This window comes from Euphorbia lathyris, chromosome 3 (genome assembly GCF_963576675.1).
Source record: "Euphorbia lathyris chromosome 3, ddEupLath1.1, whole genome shotgun sequence".
Lineage (NCBI taxonomy): Eukaryota > Viridiplantae > Streptophyta > Magnoliopsida > Malpighiales > Euphorbiaceae > Euphorbia > Euphorbia lathyris.
Window position 1 is genome coordinate 65,182,416 of NC_088912.1, and position 18,254 is coordinate 65,200,669.

General features: G+C 39.6%; 1 protein-coding gene across 1 annotated transcript; it reads right to left on the reverse strand.

Annotated features, from left to right (window-relative positions):
• Positions 1-371: 371 nt before the first annotated feature.
• LOC136224860 (nuclear pore complex protein NUP96) lies at positions 372-16,555 on the reverse strand. Its single transcript, XM_066013289.1, has 6 exons — positions 16,314-16,555; positions 12,769-15,374; positions 11,890-12,013; positions 2,724-2,872; positions 2,055-2,152; positions 372-757 (listed from the first exon to the last, which is right to left on the reverse strand). Exons 1-6 carry the CDS (start codon positions 16,342-16,344, stop codon positions 562-564), a joined length of 3,204 nt encoding a protein of 1,067 aa, XP_065869361.1. The 5' UTR covers positions 16,345-16,555; the 3' UTR covers positions 372-561.
• Between the last annotated feature and the right edge of the window lie 1,699 nt (positions 16,556-18,254).

An 18,254-nucleotide genomic window follows, 5' to 3' on the forward strand; every position in this document is an offset into this window, starting at 1 on the left:
AAATCTCATCACTACCATCGGCTAAGGCCAATATTCATACACATTTTGAAATGTAAATCAAATACCAAATTAAAATACAATACAAATTGGATGTCCTCAAAATATATTATAAGGCCAATTTAGACATGTATCAGTTTATCATTTAAAAGGTCTTAAAGCACAAGAAAACAAGTAATAAAATAACTCAAATTCCTCTTATTTACTGATAATTAAATAACAATATCTTTGTAAATGGAAGAAACCTCTCACAACATTTGCAAATTTTAAGCACGGTAACGTTTTTGCAATTGCATGAGACCACAGTTAATTTGTATACTCGTCTCTATTTTGTCCAACAGGAGAATATAAACCCTTCTAAAAAAAGTACTGGCTGGCAAAAACAAGAATATATATAAAACGTAAGACAGACACATAATAAATCATCCTTATGTGCTTTGGGAGGCAGTGAACTTGGCATACAACTCAATTTCTATTTGAAACTATAATGTATATACTACCAAAACTGGTTACAACCGAAATGCTGTGTGCATGGAAGAATAAGAACGTTTTAAAAATCACACATTAATTGGCCATCTCCGAAAGATAACACGTAAAGAGAGATACAGCATCCTGCAGATGATTAGAGCGGATGTCTTCGGGAACTGGAGCGCAAAACACGGTCTCAAAGCAACTTAACTGACCATCTCTGGTTGGTCCCTTACTAACATTAGATAGAAGCAGATCACTCATCTCCTCAGCCATCTTTGAGTATGCTACTCTGTAAAATATACACCAAAATAATGTCAATATGGAAACCACAACTATCTTTTCTTCTCTTCAGCCCAGTATTCGCCAAAAATGTTTCACTTTATACCACAAACGTCAATGAGGAAGACTATAAGTGAACTGAAATCATTATTCATAACCTCCTTTTCATCCAGTCTTATCAGTTATGATTATTCATTTTCAGTTCACGTGCAATCTTAGAGCAGGATGCAAAGCAAAGATGCTAAATATAATGCATCCTTAACCATATGAAGAAGTTTCCAAATCAACTAAAGCATTAGCGATGCAGGGCGGGGCAGTTCCAGAAAATTTGACTTGAGCAGGACTAACTTCGCATAAACGATTCATATCATCTGCTATCATTATGGAACCCTCACCAGTCCACGGTTGAAGTATATATTATTTCAAAGAAAGAGAGCCACACACAAAAGGCACCCTTGTCCACTTGGTGGTGAATAAATCCATATACCAAAACTTTGCTAAAAAAAATAGAATCAGACTCGGGATGGAAAGACCCCGTTTTAATAACACTCATGAGATGAATAGATAGTATACCAGGACTCTGGTAATAATGTATAATCAGATCCCATGCTACTAGTATTCAAGGAGCATCTAACTTTATCATGAGAAAAGTATCACAAAAAAAAGCCTAATACATACATTGCCCCTTTAACATGGCCTCAAAAGCCTATCATCCCCCCAAACTTTTAAAACATCCTATAGGCTCCCAAATTACTACCTGTCCCCATAACACATGAAAGAGGGAGGGGTATATGGGGGAAAAAACAAAAACAAAGAAAGTGTGTGAACCACTAAAAAGTAGAGGTAAAAAAAAGATTTGTTTGACAAAAAACCTGTTTAGTTTATACACAAATCAAACCGAGCCAAAATGAAACGTAATTCGATTTTAAACATTTCCATTTGTTCAGCTCGGCCTTTTGCACCAAACCAGTTCATGCTAATCCCTAACCAAAATAAAGAGAGAGGTGGTCAGCTATCGACGGGCTGTGCTTCCAATCCTTCCATTTCTGACATGACGAAGTTGGTCACACATTGCTGAAGAAGAAGATGAAGCTATAATGGAAGTAAGTGTGTGGGGCCAAGTTAAAGGGGTGGAGTACGTATTAGGCGGGAAAAAAAGGAAAAAAGAACTGATATATCGCCACCATTGAAGATGATTCAACAAATTTCAACGCAAGCACTTCAATTCCAGTGTATGAAATTTATTAAACAGTTATTCAGGCAATCAACCCTAAAGTATATGGTGCAGGATAAGGAATAAAAATTACCTTGCATCAATTGGCAGACGGTCACCAAAAACTGCCAAAGATTCATTCAGATGACCAAGGAATTCTCTGCAGGAAGAATTTTTGCTATCAAGAGAATCCTGCAAAATATGCTACATATTCAGAACTACTTATAATAGGGGAGAGAGGGCGGAAGCAGCATTATAATGTGTGAGCTTCGACAGGCTCTCTGAATACCCAACTATCAGAAAATCGGTTTATAAAACATAAAATACACCATCTATTAGAGTGGCTTAAGTAATGAAATACTAATTTAATTTTCATTAAACTAACACTACATTATTCATCATAAGTTCTGTCTTATCTTCTATCAGGAGACCTACAAAAAGTTAGTCCAGTAAGTAGGAAAAGCAAAAATGTGATTGAGAATAGGCCGCATTTAGAAATATGCTAAAATATCATGATGTAGAAATTGTTTGAATGCCATCCACTCTACTGAACTCCTTGAGAAAATTCACAGACATGGATATGCCCATGGCCTTGGGCTTGTATTGAATTGATTGCAATTGCAACAAATATCAGGCGCAGCACCAATTTTTTATTAGTAGCAACAAGACTCGTGGACCTAAATCACTTCTTATCAGTGACTTTAAAGTTCAAATGTTGATTATGATGAAGACTATATTAAAATTCACAACAAGCACTTCTTACCAGTTCACTCATGCTATCATTCCCTTCCTGCAGCGAACTTTTTAACAAATAAAATGATACATAAATTCCAGCTCCCAAGTCCCAGTTTTCAATTTCAGACTTGTGATCCTCCATTGAAGTTGCAAGCCTCCATATCTCCGAGTGATTGGCTGCATTAAATTGATTAACAAAGAAAGGGAAGCTACTTAACAAACTAATCATCAAGTACTGATTAAATTGTGTATGAAAAAGAAAAAGAAAAAAACTTCATAAATTTATTTTCCATGCATAAAAAAACTCTAGAATTATCCAATATAACATAAAGAAGCTAATATTTCTCTTTGGATGCCCATAAACTTGGCAAGGTTGCCAATTTTAGACTTAGGAGTAATACTCAATGGCTAACGATGTAGTTGGACTTGAGCAAAAAGAGTTGATCTATATTTCTGCATGTGGTTCAAAGATATAGGAGAGATAAGAGAGTACTGGACTTTCAGTTATCTGAATTAGTTAGCTGGGAGACTTTCGGAAAAGAGGAAATAAAAAATTCATTGCAAATCAAAAGAAATCCAAGCTGTTAAATACCTAAGTAAAATATTTTTAGCAGCAAGGATGGAGTATTAGCAGATAAACAAAAAGAATTACTCCCTCCATTCATTATATAAGTCATTCTAGAATATTTCACACGGATTAAGAAATACAATTAATATAGGGTCTAATTAATGAATTTATATTGGTTAACTACAAAAGAAAATTCTCTCTCATGTAATGGTTGGAGAGTAAGTCTTGGAATGTTAAAAAACACATGGACCAAGACAAAAATTTAATGCTTAAATTCTTGGAAAACTAAAACGACTTACTAGAATGACTTATAAAATGGAATGGAGGGAGTAGAATAAATGGCAAAATCCAAAGCTATTCATCCTTCTCAGCCATTTTAACTCCATAATGTCGTGGACCCAATTGAACTAAAAGCTCGAGCTGATAGTTAAGACCCAATCGTAGATCTTATATCAATTTGTGACACATTCCCACATGCAAATGCCCCTCGGGCTTGCAGCATGTACAACACAGGTCCATCCCACCATGCGTTTTTAATTCCACAAATTAATGAGGTTGTGATAGAGAACGGGCTAATGAGCATCCTTTATTGGATCAGAATCCAAATGGGCCTAAAGTCCTAAGGGTTTATGAACGCAAGAAGAGCAGGGCAACACCAATTAAGAATACTTAGCAATTGTGGGGAGGTCACTTTGGGTATTATTCCATTTTAGTTAGTTATGTTATCTTGGACGTTTGCTACAGGTAGGTGGTGAGCTGGCAGCCTAAGAATATATGTTATTAAGTTGTTTAGAGAGAGGGAGGAGGGCAGGCTATTTTGTGTGTTTTTCTGCTTGTAGCAGGGCTCTGCGATTACGTAGAGAGGGGAGTGAAATTCTCCCTGAGTCTGTACCTTTCCTTCCATTTTCTTTTATTTAGTTCAATCAATACAAATCCTTTCATTCATCCATTTCTGTTGTTTGTTTGTTAAATCTGTGTGATACTTGGGAAAATCTCCATCATTTGGCGCCGTCTGTGGGAAACTCTCTCCTCATCTGTTTTTCTCAATACCATGACTAATCCTCCTCCACCACCGCCACCACCTCAAACCCGCCAACAGTCCTTGATCGATGTGAACATCAAACTTGAAGAACATGCTGCCCGGTTCGAAATTGTTCATCAGACCCTTGGGGGCATTCTACAGGTAGGTGGTGAGCTGGCAGCCTAAGAATATATGTTATAAGTTGTTTAGAGAGAGGGAGGAGGGCAGGCTATTTTGTGTGTTTTTCTGCTTGTAGCAGGGCTCTGCGATTACGTAGAGAGGGGAGTGAAATTCTCCCTGAGTCTGTAACTTTCCTTCCATTTTCTTTTATTTAGTTCAATCAATACAAATCCTTTCATTCATCCATTTCTGTTGTTTGTTTGTTAAATCTGTGTGATACTTGGGAAAATCTCCATCATTTGGCGCCGTCTGTGGGAAACTCTCTCCTCATCTGTTTTTCTCAATACCATGACTAATCCTCCTCCACCACCGCCACCACCTCAAACCCGCCAACAGTCCTTGATCGATGTGAACATCAAACTTGAAGAACATGCTGCCCGGTTCGAAATTGTTCATCAGACCCTTGGGGGCATTCTACAGGTAGGTGGTGAGCTGGCAGCCTAAGAATATATGTTATAAGTTGTTTAGAGAGAGGGAGGAGGGCAGGCTATTTTGTGTGTTTTTCTGCTTGTAGCAGGGCTCTGCGATTACGTAGAGAGGGGAGTGAAATTCTCCCTGAGTCTGTACCTTTCCTTCCATTTTCTTTTATTTAGTTCAATCAATACAAATCCTTTCATTCATCCATTTCTGTTGTTTGTTTGTTAAATCTGTGTGATACTTGGGAAAATCTCCATCATTTGGCGCCGTCTGTGGGAAACTCTCTCCTCATCTGTTTTTCTCAATACCATGACTAATCCTCCTCCACCACCGCCACCACCTCAAACCCGCCAACAGTCCTTGATCGATGTGAACATCAAACTTGAAGAACATGCTGCCCGGTTCGAAATTGTTCATCAGACCCTTGGGGGCATTCGAAACACCATGGATAATTTGCAAAGGCTAGTAATGGCTTTGGATACTCGAATGGAGAGTCTCACCACCCAGAACCAGGGGAAACATTCCGATGAAGGTACCTCTAACTTTTCTGAAACTATTCATATTACATCTCCACTTGTTGGTACTGCCCTGTAGCAAATCAGGGGGGTCCTGTTGTTACCAATTTAGCATCTCATATTCGACCCAACCATTACGATGGTTCAATCATGGCTATGCCCAAAGTGAAGATTCCAATGTTTTACGGTACCGACGATCCTCGATCTTGGCTTGCTCAGGCCGATCTTTATTTTCGCGTCCACCATACTCAGCCGGCTATGAAACTGACTTTGGCTCAAATGTGTATGTCCGGTGCTGCCCTCCATTGGTTCTCCCGTTTGATTAGAGATGATCCTCAAATGCCTTGGGAGGTGTTTACAACCAAATTACAACATCGGTTTAATGATCGACGAGTCCAAAACGCTTATGAGGAGCTCTCCACCTTGCGCCAGACTGGGTCTGTGAATGACTATATCGAAGCTTTTGAGAAAACCACAGCCTTTCTCCCGAAAAATTCTGAAGCGGAATTCATGGGTTTCTTCATCGGCGGCTTGAAAGAGGCGATTCGACCTTGGGTACGTACTCTTAAACCCCAAACTTGTGATGATGCAATGGAATTTGCTAGGGATGTGGAATTGTCCTATGGGTTGCAGAGCGAACGTTCAATTTCGCGTGAAAGAGCAGGGTCAAGCGGTGGAGTGACATCTGGCCCCATGTGACATCTCATTTGTGGAAACCTAATATCCAAAAGGATCCGGGTCAAACCTCCAAACCCGACCGAGACCCATGGGTCCCCCAATTTAAACCTAATGGAGAACGTGAACGATTTAATCGCTCACCTCAAACCGCCCTGCCACCTCGGAATCGTGGCACTCACCATCTCTCTGTAAAAGAATTAGAGGAACGTCGGAAGAAGGGTCTTTGCTTCAAGTGCGCCCAACCCTACAATCCCCAACACCGTTGTAGCGTTGGCGAGTTACGACTTACCCTATCAGAAACTAAAATTATCTTTGAGTCGGAATCTCCTTCGGAAATCAACGACGGCGAGATCACCGGAGATGAAGAAGCTGTCGTCGACGGTGAGTGTACAGTGCTCGAATTGATGACAGTTTCCAACACTCATCACAATAGTCCACAAACTCTGAAATTAACTGGAGAATTATCGGGAATTCCTATTGTTCTGCTGGTCGATTCGGGGGCTACCCATAACTTTGTTTCTCCTAAACTTGTTTGTTCTTTGGGGCTCGTAACGGAATCCATTCCATCGCTACAAATTCGTTTGGGAGATGGATACACAATTCAGGTTCAAGAGCAGTGCTCTATAACAATTCAAATTGGGTCAGTTGAATTTTCTGTTGTTGCTTTGATCTTTGAGTTGGGAAAATTGGATGTGGTGCTAGGGATGGCTTGGTTAAGATCTTTGGGGGAAGTCCTGCATAATTGGGACCAACGTTGGATGCAATTTGTCCACAATGGTCGGGAGGTGAAGTTGCAGGGTATTGAGGCCTCTAATTCAGAACTGGCGGCTCTGCAGGTCTGGTTAGGAGGGGAATTGCATTTACAGGAAACAACAAAGTCTAATGCAGTGCCCAATTTGTCTAACAACCAACTTGCGAGTCTACAGGACCTTTTTCTCCAACATCCTAAGGTTTTCGAACCTTTATCCGGTTTGCCACCAAAGCGAGCACATGATCATGCGATCAACTTGCTCTCAAGTCAGGAGACGGTCAGCGTTCGTCCGTATCGATACCCACATATTCAGAAAGAGGAGATTCAACGCCAAGTCACAAAATTGCTGCAAATGGGATTAATCCGCCCAAGCCAAAGTGCTTTTTCTAGCCCGGTCCTACTGGTGAAGAAAAAGGACGATTCCTGGAGGTTATGTATCGATTACAGAGCCTTGAACAAGGTCACAATCCCTGATAAATACCCCATCCCAATCGTTGATGAGTTACTAGATGAGTTAAATGGGGCGAAGTATTTTTCGAAACTTGACTTGAAGTCTGGTTTCAATCAGATTCGAATGAAGGAGGGTGATGAAGCGAAGACAGCGTTTCGGACGCACGACGGCCATTATGAGTTTTTGGTTATGCCTTTCGGCTTAACCAACGCTCCATCCACATTTCAGAGTGTCATGAATGACCTGTTCCGGCCTTGGTTGAGGAAATTTGTTTTGGTATTTTTCGATGATATCTTAATTTACAGTACCACTTGGGAATCCCACTTACAACACTTACAGCTGGTTCTTCAAGCCTTAGCAGCAAACTGTTTCAAGGTAAATCAGAAGAAGTGTTCATATGGTCTTACTACGGTGGATTATTTGGGTCATCGGATCTCTTTTGACGGAGTCTCTGTGGATCCAGGAAAGGTAGAAGCTATCCAATATTGGCCAATACCAAAAAATGTTAAAGGTGTTCGAGGGTTCCTGGGATTGACTGGTTATTACCGAAAGTTTGTTAAGGATTATGGGAAGTTGGCCAAACCCCTTACGGAATTAACTAAGAAAAACAACTTTTCTTGGAGCACTGAATCCCAATCGGCTTTTGATTTGCTAAAACACAAACTCTCTTCCACACCTCTGTTGGCTCTTCCCAATTTCTCCAAGGAGTTTTGCATTGAGTGTGACGCCTCCGGTTCCGGACTAGGTGCGGTATTGATGCAGGATGGCAGGCCCATTGCCTATTATAGTAAGGCCTTGTCTCCTAATAACCTAGCTAAATCAGCCTACGAAAAGGAGTTGATGGCCCTAGTTCTCTCGATCCAACATTGGAGGCCCTATTTACTTGGAAGGAAGTTTTTGGTTTTCTCTGATCAAAAGAGTTTGCGCCATCTCCTCCAACAACGAATCACCACTATGGACCAACAGAATTGGCTTGCTAAGTTGATGGGTTATTCGTTTGAAGTAAAATACAAACCGGGTAAATCAAACAGTGCAGCGGATTCTCTCTCTCGCCAACACGACTCGGGTGAATACTTCACTCTAATCTCTTTGCCATCTTGGTTAGATGCGTCTCAATTGGTGGAAGAAGCTAAGGTTGATCCTTTTATTGGTGCTACTGTGGCTGCCCTTCAAAAGGACCCCTCTTGTAGAACCGTTTATAATCTGCGCAACGGAGCTTTATATCGCAGGAACAGCCTAGTGATTTCTAACCACTCCAAATGGCTTCCTCAAATATTGGCTGAGTTCCATAATACTGCAACTGGTGGACATTCAGGTTATTATCGTACCTATCGTCGAATTTTGGGTTCTTTTTATTGGAGAGGAATGGTCAAAGATGTTCAACAATTCGTGCAACAGTGTGGTGTATGCCAAAAATCAAAAGCTTCTACTCTTTCTCCGGGCGGTTTGCTTCAACCTCTCCCAATTCCACAGAACGTTTGGTCTGATATTTCGATGGATTTCATCACTGGAATGCCTAAATCTAAGGGCTTCGACGCCATCATGGTGGTGGTGGACCGTCTGACTAAATATAGTCACTTTATTGCTCTCAAGCATCCTTTCACTGCTAAGTCCCTTGCTGAAGTCTTTGTTAAAGAGGTTGTGCGTTTACACGGGTTTCCTTCCTCCATTATAAGTGATAGGGATCCGCTCTTCATGAGTAGTTTTTGGCGAGAGTTGTTCAAACTACAAGGCACCCGACTCCAGTTCAGCTCTTCCTACCACCCGGAGACCGACGGCCAAACTGAAGTGGTCAACCGCTGCCTTGAATCCTATCTCCGCTGCTTTGCCTCTAATCAGCCTAAATTCTGGATCCATTGGCTCCCTTGGGCTGAGTTTTGGTTCAACACTGCTTTCCACATCTCCACCGGCACCACCCCGTTCGAAGCTGTTTATGGGCGGCCTCCTCCTTCTATTCTCCGCTACTGACCTCATGAAATCCAAGTGGCAGCGGTGGCACAGTCATTAATTGATCGCGATGAGGCAATTCGCCAACTCAAACGACATCTTCTTCGTGCCCAGCAACACATGAAATCTCGAGCAGATAAGCATCTTCGCGATATTCAATTTTCAGTAGGTGATTGGGTGTATTTGAAGCTGAAGCCTCATCGCCAACAATCGGTTGTCCGCCGAGTGTATCCCAAGCTTTCCTCCCGCTTCTTTGGCCCCTATCAGATTACCGCTCGTATTGGTTCAGTAGCATATCGCCTCCAATTGCCGGATTCCTCCCACATACACCCTGTGTTTCATGTTTCTTTACTTAAAAAGGCAATTGGCAACCACACTCCTTGTGCTGACCTCCCTCCTGAACTTGCTGTTGACTCGGATTCTACTATTTTCCCGGAGAAGATATTAGCTACTCGCACCATTCAGAAACATGGAGATACTGTTTCTCAATGGCTCATTCAATGGCATTCTAAAAGCATCGATGAGGCCACTTGGGAGGATGAATTTGTGATTAAAAGTGAGTATCCAACTTTACGTCTTGAGGACAAGACTATTCTTGAAGAGGGTGGCAATGATAGAGAACGGGCTAATGAGCATCCTTTATTGGATCAGAATCCAAATGGGCCTAAAGTCCTAAGGGTTTATGAACGCAAGAAGAGCAGGGCAACACCAATTAAGAATACTTAGCAATTGTGGGGAGGTCACTTTGGGTATTATTCCATTTTAGTTAGTTATGTTATCTTGGACGTTTGCTACAGGTAGGTGGTGAGCTGGCAGCCTAAGAATATATGTTATAAGTTGTTTAGAGAGAGGGAGGAGGGCAGGCTATTTTGTGTGTTTTTCTGCTTGTAGCAGGGCTCTGCGATTACGTAGAGAGGGGAGTGAAATTCTCCCTGAGTCTGTACCTTTCCTTCCATTTTCTTTTATTTAGTTCAATCAATACAAATCCTTTCATTCATCCATTTCTGTTGTTTGTTTGTTAAATCTGTGTGATACCTGGGAAAATCTCCATCAGGTTGCCAGGACTCGAACCCTCGACTGTTTTGGTCCAAGAGGCTCTGGTACTATGTCATGGAAACAATTGAACTAAAAGTTCGAGCTGATAGTTAAGGCCCAATCGTAGATCTTATATCAATTTCTAACACATAAGACTTCCATTGGGCATTTGGTGAAACCAACCAAGCTTGAATTCAAGCCAACCATGAACTTGACCTCTTTAAACACTCTATAAAGTATGAAGTATCAACCAACCAAATTGACTCAAACACTTGAATCAAACCAAACTGACATTTTTGACTTGGCTATCATTTGTTCCGGTTGTAATAACACACAATGACATCTACTACCATATATGGATTCTTGACCAGAAATAAAGATCATCATTTATGTATAATACTAAGACCCAAAACCACCTAGATCAGTACAACGTTTATACCATAAATCAATTTCACTGATTTGTTTTGGTAAATCAATTACAGTTCATTTTTCATGCACTTGTCCAAAAGGATTAAAACTATTTTAAAAGCAATGCCAAGTGGGGTGTTCAAAATTCTAACCAATCCAAGGATTCAACCCAATCCACCCCAATCCAAAACCAAAATATCTAGTTTATTGGTTTATTTATTCTATTGGATTGGTTATAACCAAACCAATAGAAAAAATTCACATGGATAAAATAATTTAACTGGTTAATTAAACAATCCAAACTAAAAAAAGCCCAATATTTTTAAAATACAGTTATAAAACTGGACCATTCCAAAACTTTTTTCCCTAACATTTACGATAAGCCCAAACTAAAAGGACCAAAACTATAGTAAGATCATAAGCATAGATTCCTTTTACATAGAGTTATGGAATTCAAAATAATTTTGTATTTTTATTAAAATATTTATGGAGCTTTACCAGTATACATATTTCGGTCATTATCACAATAGCTGTAGGAACTAATTTGGTTTGATTTGGATTAGATTTGATTAGGTGAAATTAATTAAGGGAGTGCTTGTTAATAACCAATCCAAACCAAATCCAATCTAATCCAACTTCATGGAGTATCTATGGGTTGGATTGGTTATTTACAACCAATCCATGAATTCCTTCCTTGATTGGATTGGTTTTTTGATCCAATAACCAAGATGATCAAAATATTGTCAATTTTCCAAACTAGGTGGAAGAGAGAGAGTACGAGAGATGATGGACTCATATGCGAATAAGTTGGAGGAACCTCCTATTAGAAGACATTAAAGCATAAAACTCTTCCAGAGCTCCAATTTCCCTAGATAGCTTATTTCATTAAATAAAAATGTTCAGTAACATATATATCCCTAATCAAATGTATGGATCATAATGCTTAGAAGAGCTAATGCTAGAAATTACGACATTTGGAATCAACAAAAGACCCAATAAACTGCCAACCAAAAGCTTAAGGTTTTATCCTGCACTAGACACTTCATCTAGGAAGAGTAGACACTTGGAAAGCCACATGAAATCAGTTCTCCCTGCAAAAGGACGTGGGCGCGGGTGTGTGTGTGATATTGTGGGTATTCTTTAATATGATTTATTGCCATCAGGAATTTCCAGCTGCATGAACGCATGTAACAAAACTTTTGCATGACAACTGAACACTCTACCTGATAGGAACAATGTGTGGGCAACTGAAATAATGAAAATCAGATGAGCCTTTTGCCAATTTGCACATTTGAGATAATGTTCAAGGGCCTTCAAGAGATCCCCCCGGTAATTGAAGTAAACTGCCTGTATTCAATCAAGTAAAATACATCCATTAACATGAAAACCTCGTAGGCAAATGCCAAACTCTTTCCAGTAAAAAGGATAAACAACTTAAGAACATATATAGAAAGAAAGATTGAAGAAAAGAGATTAGGAAAATAATCTCAATCACAGCACAAACTTAAAATTTACAACACAATTGTGTTACCAATATCACGTGTACTCCAAAGGAGCGGGCAACAGAAGCGTGTTTTCAGGAGATAATGCAGAAATGACGATTGGTTTTATTAAGTCATACCATAATGTTTGAAAGTTTCTTATAAATTATTTTGAGCGTAGGCATGCACACTTTTGTATGCCCCATATCAAGTGAACTCTTCAATATGATGATCATGACCAAGGTAAAAAGCAAATTATAGCCATGTATATGTTCACACAAGTTGGCAAGTGAAGCTGGGAGGATATACAAATCTTGCTTCTTTGCAAGGGCATCTACATGTTTGATAAATTTGGACAGGGAGGCAGAAAAGGAGAAGGGCCTTTCAGATATGAAAATATGCAATATTAATAATTGGTTTCATAGGCCTGAGGAACCTCTTTCATAGAATATTTAATCCACGGTTGTTTATCAAGGAGAATGTGCACATTTATGGATGGAAACATATCTACTTGTTTACACTGAAGCATGTATGACATCCACCATAATCATTCAAGATATATCCAAAAGCCAAGCAGGGCATTGATCAGCAAAAATGCAACTGCATAAATCAACAGCATACCATAGCTTCATGCAACCATGCCTCTGGTATGTCAAGGTTTTCAATGAACTGACGCTGTGATTCATCTGAACTCCAAGTTTCACAGTACTGAAACAAAATTTCCCGAATCACAGTAGCTTGAAGATGTGGATTTTCCTCAGAATAGGGCATATGAAGGACCACATAGATTGCCCAATGGCATTGCCCAGTGCACAACAACTGGGAAACAAGTCCCATGTCAAGAAGATGAAGATCATTAGAAATAAAAATGCCAGCAGCTTCCAATACTGCTCGTTGATGCCAGATCATATGGTAGTCAAGTGGATCATTTGTTGAAGAGAAGGCACTCAACATGGTTTTCAGAAAGCCAAATTTACCTTCTCCATTGGCATGAAGAAGCATAAGATAATATGAGAGATCAAAGTGTCTCCCAGTGAAATTTATGGCCCCTTCAACAGGTCCTTCGTCAATGTAGATTGGAAGAGGATATGGAGCCTTACCATCATCAAGGAGATGCTGATAAGTTTGAAAAGTAGTGGACAAAGATGTATGAGGTGCTTGCCGATACCACATCAATAATCCTAAGAACCTCTTCCAGTCAATTTTTATACCATTTAAAGCAGCATGAATGTCACCAGAGAGCAACTCATAGAGCCGTATTCTCTCCTTCTCAATGAATCTGAAGTCCAGCCCATTGATCCTCCAAAGATCAAGTTGTCGTGCAACATCAGCTCGGTTTACCATGGATCCACCAGCTTGACTCAACAAACAAGCCAATCTAACATCTCCTCTAGAAACAGCTATTTCAACAGCCCTATCCAGTTGTCGCCCAGTCAAGAGTAAGAAAATGTGTTCAAGATAACTGGATTCATCAAGAGAACTCACTTCCTCTTGGACACGGTGGCAAACACTTTCTTGCAACCAACAACTGAACTCTGCTCTTCGAATAAGAGGAAGTGATTCGTGATCAATTTCCAGAGAACCTTCCTTTGTATCCTGCATCATGTCTTCTTCATTGTCAGAACCCACTGATTTTGACTGTCCACTATTTTCCCTTTCAGAGAAAAGAACTTTTATTAGTTCCCATATCATCACTTGATGCATCAATACTAACCGTGCTAGTGATGACAGTCCAGGAATCTCTAGTTGCTTTTCAATTATATCTATATAGCTCCGACAAATCTCTCCAAGCATTATCCGATCAGAAACAATTTTTTGAAGCCTTAATTTGAAACCTCCCACCTCGACTTCTCTAGTTTCACGATTTATTGCTTTGTGGAGATTCAGAGGAGAGTCAAAAGTAAACTCAAGTAGATCCTTGTTAGCTTTATTATTTTCATCTCTGACAACTCTATCAATTGCAACCTTCTCTACATTAATTATAGAAGATAATAGCCTCTGAGAATCACCACATGCAACTGGAGCACCAGAATGCACAAGGACCCCATTTGGACCCCATCCTACACGAAATGACCTACCCATGAACAAGCCAGCATCAACAATGTTGCGAGAATGGCTTCCAGTTATTGGTGTGTCATGCTTCAGGTCCAACTTAAATCCTTCTCCCCTTGTTGTCTTTAAAGGTAAGCCCTTCTTTTGCTGGGCCATCAAGATGGTACCAGGGGAACTAGAATCAAAACTACCAGGGTGGTATTCAAGCAGAGCCAATGGCGTTTTCCTTACAAAAGGCATGCTAATTCTATGGTTCATCTTCTGATTGGAATTCTGTAAAGGATTTCTTGCAATTTCTTTACCAGAAGACAACTTCTGATGTGATGGGTCACTAAAAGTCTCATTCTCAGCTTCTTCCTCAGCAGGAAACATCAACATCCTCATCTCTTTCATCTTGACAGGATCAAGACCAAGATGTGCAGGCAGAGAATGATAAAGCATTGGTCCAGAGGGCTCTAAATCAGCTTGGGTTTCTCCATTTGCATCAGAAGTCTCACCACCATTCATTTCATTTGGCCCTTCAATAGCTGTAGCATCATCCATTGTAATATCTTCCTCATCATCTTCACTCAATCCAAACCTGCTGAAATGGCTTACTAAAAACTTCCATTCACCATTTTCTGGATCATATGAAATGAAAGAAGCTCCCTGCCTCTCCAATATCTGTTTCAATTTCATCAAAATATTGCTCGGCAGCCCATTCAAATCATACAAACTCATTTGTAGGGTCAGAGTAACTTCAGCAGATTTATTAAGGCCCTGGCCAACTGCAGGTTTAGCACTTTCATCTTCATACACAACAATTTCGTGCCTATTAAACTTAATAATATGATCCAAATCTAGCCCCCTAATATCAGTCACTCCAAGAAATTTGACACAGCCACAACCTAATCTTCCAACAGTGAAATCTGGAACTCGACTGCAATAACCAGGATCTACAAGTTCTTGGACAGCCAAATCAGACAAGGAAGGTTCCATATAATAATCTGCAGACCGCAATATGGGTAATGAAGATTCAATCTCTTCTAATATGTCAAAATATTTATCATGGCTTGGAGATATTCTTCTTTTCTTGAATTGAGTCTGTAAACTAGAAGTCCTTCCTGAGCAATCCAGTTCATAGGAAATATCAACAGGACTATTGCTTATTGGACTTTGAAGTCCATTGGAATTCCCTGGCAGCATGACAAAAACATTTCCATTTCCATTATATAAACGAAGTAGTGGCATGAGTAACTAAAGTAAAACATTATGTCAACATTAACCATTATTGGGAACAATTGAGCTGCTGAAAAGAACAGATGCAGAAAATGAAAGAAACTTGAATTACTATGGAATTTCAAACTATCAGCATGAAGAGAAGACGAAAACAATAAAGAAAGAAAGAAAGAAAATTGTAAACAACAAGAGGAGAGATGCAGAGTTAGCAATGAGAACTTCAATTTGCATCTTAACTGATATTTAAAACTAACAGCTGGAAACACAATCAAACGCTAGCGGATATAAGTACTTTCGGTTTTATGCAGCTGTTACAAAGAAGAGCTTTACATCTGTCCAAGAAGCTTCTCATGGAAAATTGGGAACTTCAAGCTATGCTGTGTCTGAGCATGTTAGAGCTCTTGATGAGATCGGTCGACTTGGGTGGATACCACCGTTCGTGATATGTTAATTCAAAGGAGCAGGGAAAAGAGTAATGGTAAACTCAACTAGAACAACGGCAGTGACCGAAGAAAGTAATGATTGTCAGCACATCGACGGGAGAAAGGGCAAAAAGAACGACCGGCGACGTTGTTGGCAGCTGATGATGGCTAGGGCTTTTGACAGATCGTGGGTGTAGAGAAAAAAAATTTGGTCATTTCAATTTCCCAACAGCTTCTTCACAGCATGACAGTTTACATTATGCTTTCTACCTGTCACATTTCTTCAGGGAACCAAATAGAATGCCGATAAAATAAAACCCTCACCGCAAAAGCAAGATCCGAGGAAAGACCGGCGAACATCAAATTCGCCAGAGAGCTTTCAGCTCTTCAATTATTGTTAAAAAATAAATTCGAGCCTTTCGGACAACCATAAGAAACAGAAAGTAAGAAAATAACGAAATAATGGAGAATTACCGGAAGGCCGAATAAGAGAAGGAGAGTCCATGATCCTCGAAGAAAAAGAACACAGTGGAAGAGAGAAGAATCTAGGGTTGTTTCAGCTAGAATAGGTTGTCATGTATTTGCTGTCTTCGGTAATCTGATTCTGCTGTGGTACTAAACTTAGCTCGCAGCGGCGAAGTCTGGTGGTGAAGACCCAAAGAGGGAAAACTCTCTGCTTGGTTTGAAATTTTGCTCTTTCCCTGCATTTTATTTAACAACACTGATGATGAAAGTATAATTGAAATAACACTTCCTATGGGTAAATTACACATAGCGACTTAACTTTACTCATTTTTACATTATGCCACCAAACTTTAAAACAAAATATAAAAACTATTAAATTTTACTCTTTTTTACATAAAAGTCAACCTAATCCTGACCAGTCATTGTGATATTTTACTCACTAGTCTCATTGTGAGCGGCGGAATCATTTTCTCTCGTGTGAATTTTAATTTTAATTTACAGAGTGAATGATCATCGAATTAATAAAATGTGTGAATGGATCACGACAGAATGAAGTTTTTTCAAAACATTCGTTTCTGATGAGTAATAAGAATTGACATCCGATGTTTCCACTAATACCGAGAATAATCGGTACAACAGACACCACAAAAAAAAACTAGTATACCCTTTAGAAAACAAATTCTTAGACACTCATCTACTTAATTTCGATTAGAATGTCCTAAATATTATTTAATCATGAACATAGTTTTTGGACCGCCCGCTCATAGTACGAATAAAAGGAGACGATATCGAAAGAATCTGTCACTTTCAAAGTCGTGTGACATGTTCCTAATACGAACAACGAACATGAGGGAACCACCAAAAGGGAACTCTATGAGTGAATGAAGCCAATTCATAAAAATCTCTCCACGTACCCATGGTGGGAAAATCCCCTCGCGCACGTACTTTTTAGACCGCCCGCTCATAGTGGCGACTCTATTGGGAGAAAAATTTAAACGCATAAACTTGATCTAATCAGTCGATTTAAATAATTAATCCATATTTCTCTCGTCTCTCAAGGTCGCTATGAGGAAAGGTGTTTCTCACTACGCAAAGTACTTAGCTTTTAGGAAAAACAATCGAGGAACATGGGTCGATTACATTGTACTTTCAACCACACTGAAAGTATAACTTTTCTGATTATCGGAAATTATGTGTTTGAATAATTAGACTGATATTAAAAGAATATCTAAATTCATAATCCTTAAAAATTATTAGTCATTCATTTTGTTGCGTTGCATAACACTCACACATTTCACTTGCTCCCTCATCAGCCATGATGTGTGTGCAAGTACTTACCCTCTGCGTTGCAAACCTTTAGGGGTATGTGCGCGTACACCACTCATAGCCTAGTACTGATTACACATTGTTTTACCTGTGAATAGGGAGACGTTAGGTATATACTACTATGGGAGCCTTGATGTTAACCTAAGCCATGTCACTCCTAAGCTCATAAGGCATCCCTAATTATTTCCACTAGGATTCCAAAACGTAATAATATTACATGAGAGACACGTTTGTCATTCCCTGTTAATGGCAAATAGACCCCTCTATGGGGAAGAATTTCTTGACAAGTCGAAGGAGAAATAAGGTTGGAAGGGAGTGCATTCCTTAACTATTGCATATGTTGTGCTGACAAGCTTGCTCTTTTTTTTTACATTTTCACTGTAAAGTAAATCCAGTTATTGAATCACATTTGAGTCATACATGTCCTGAACAATGCATTTTCCTCTTGGCGTGAATCTGCACGCTGTTAGGCGATGTTTTACTAGGCATATGTAGTCTCGTACATATTCTTTGGTGAATCCTAGATTCTCCATTAGTCATACGTAGTCTCATACATATCCTTTCGATAAATCCTTGATTCATTCCATCCGGTCCAAGAGCCTTGTCTGGGTACATACTGAAAAC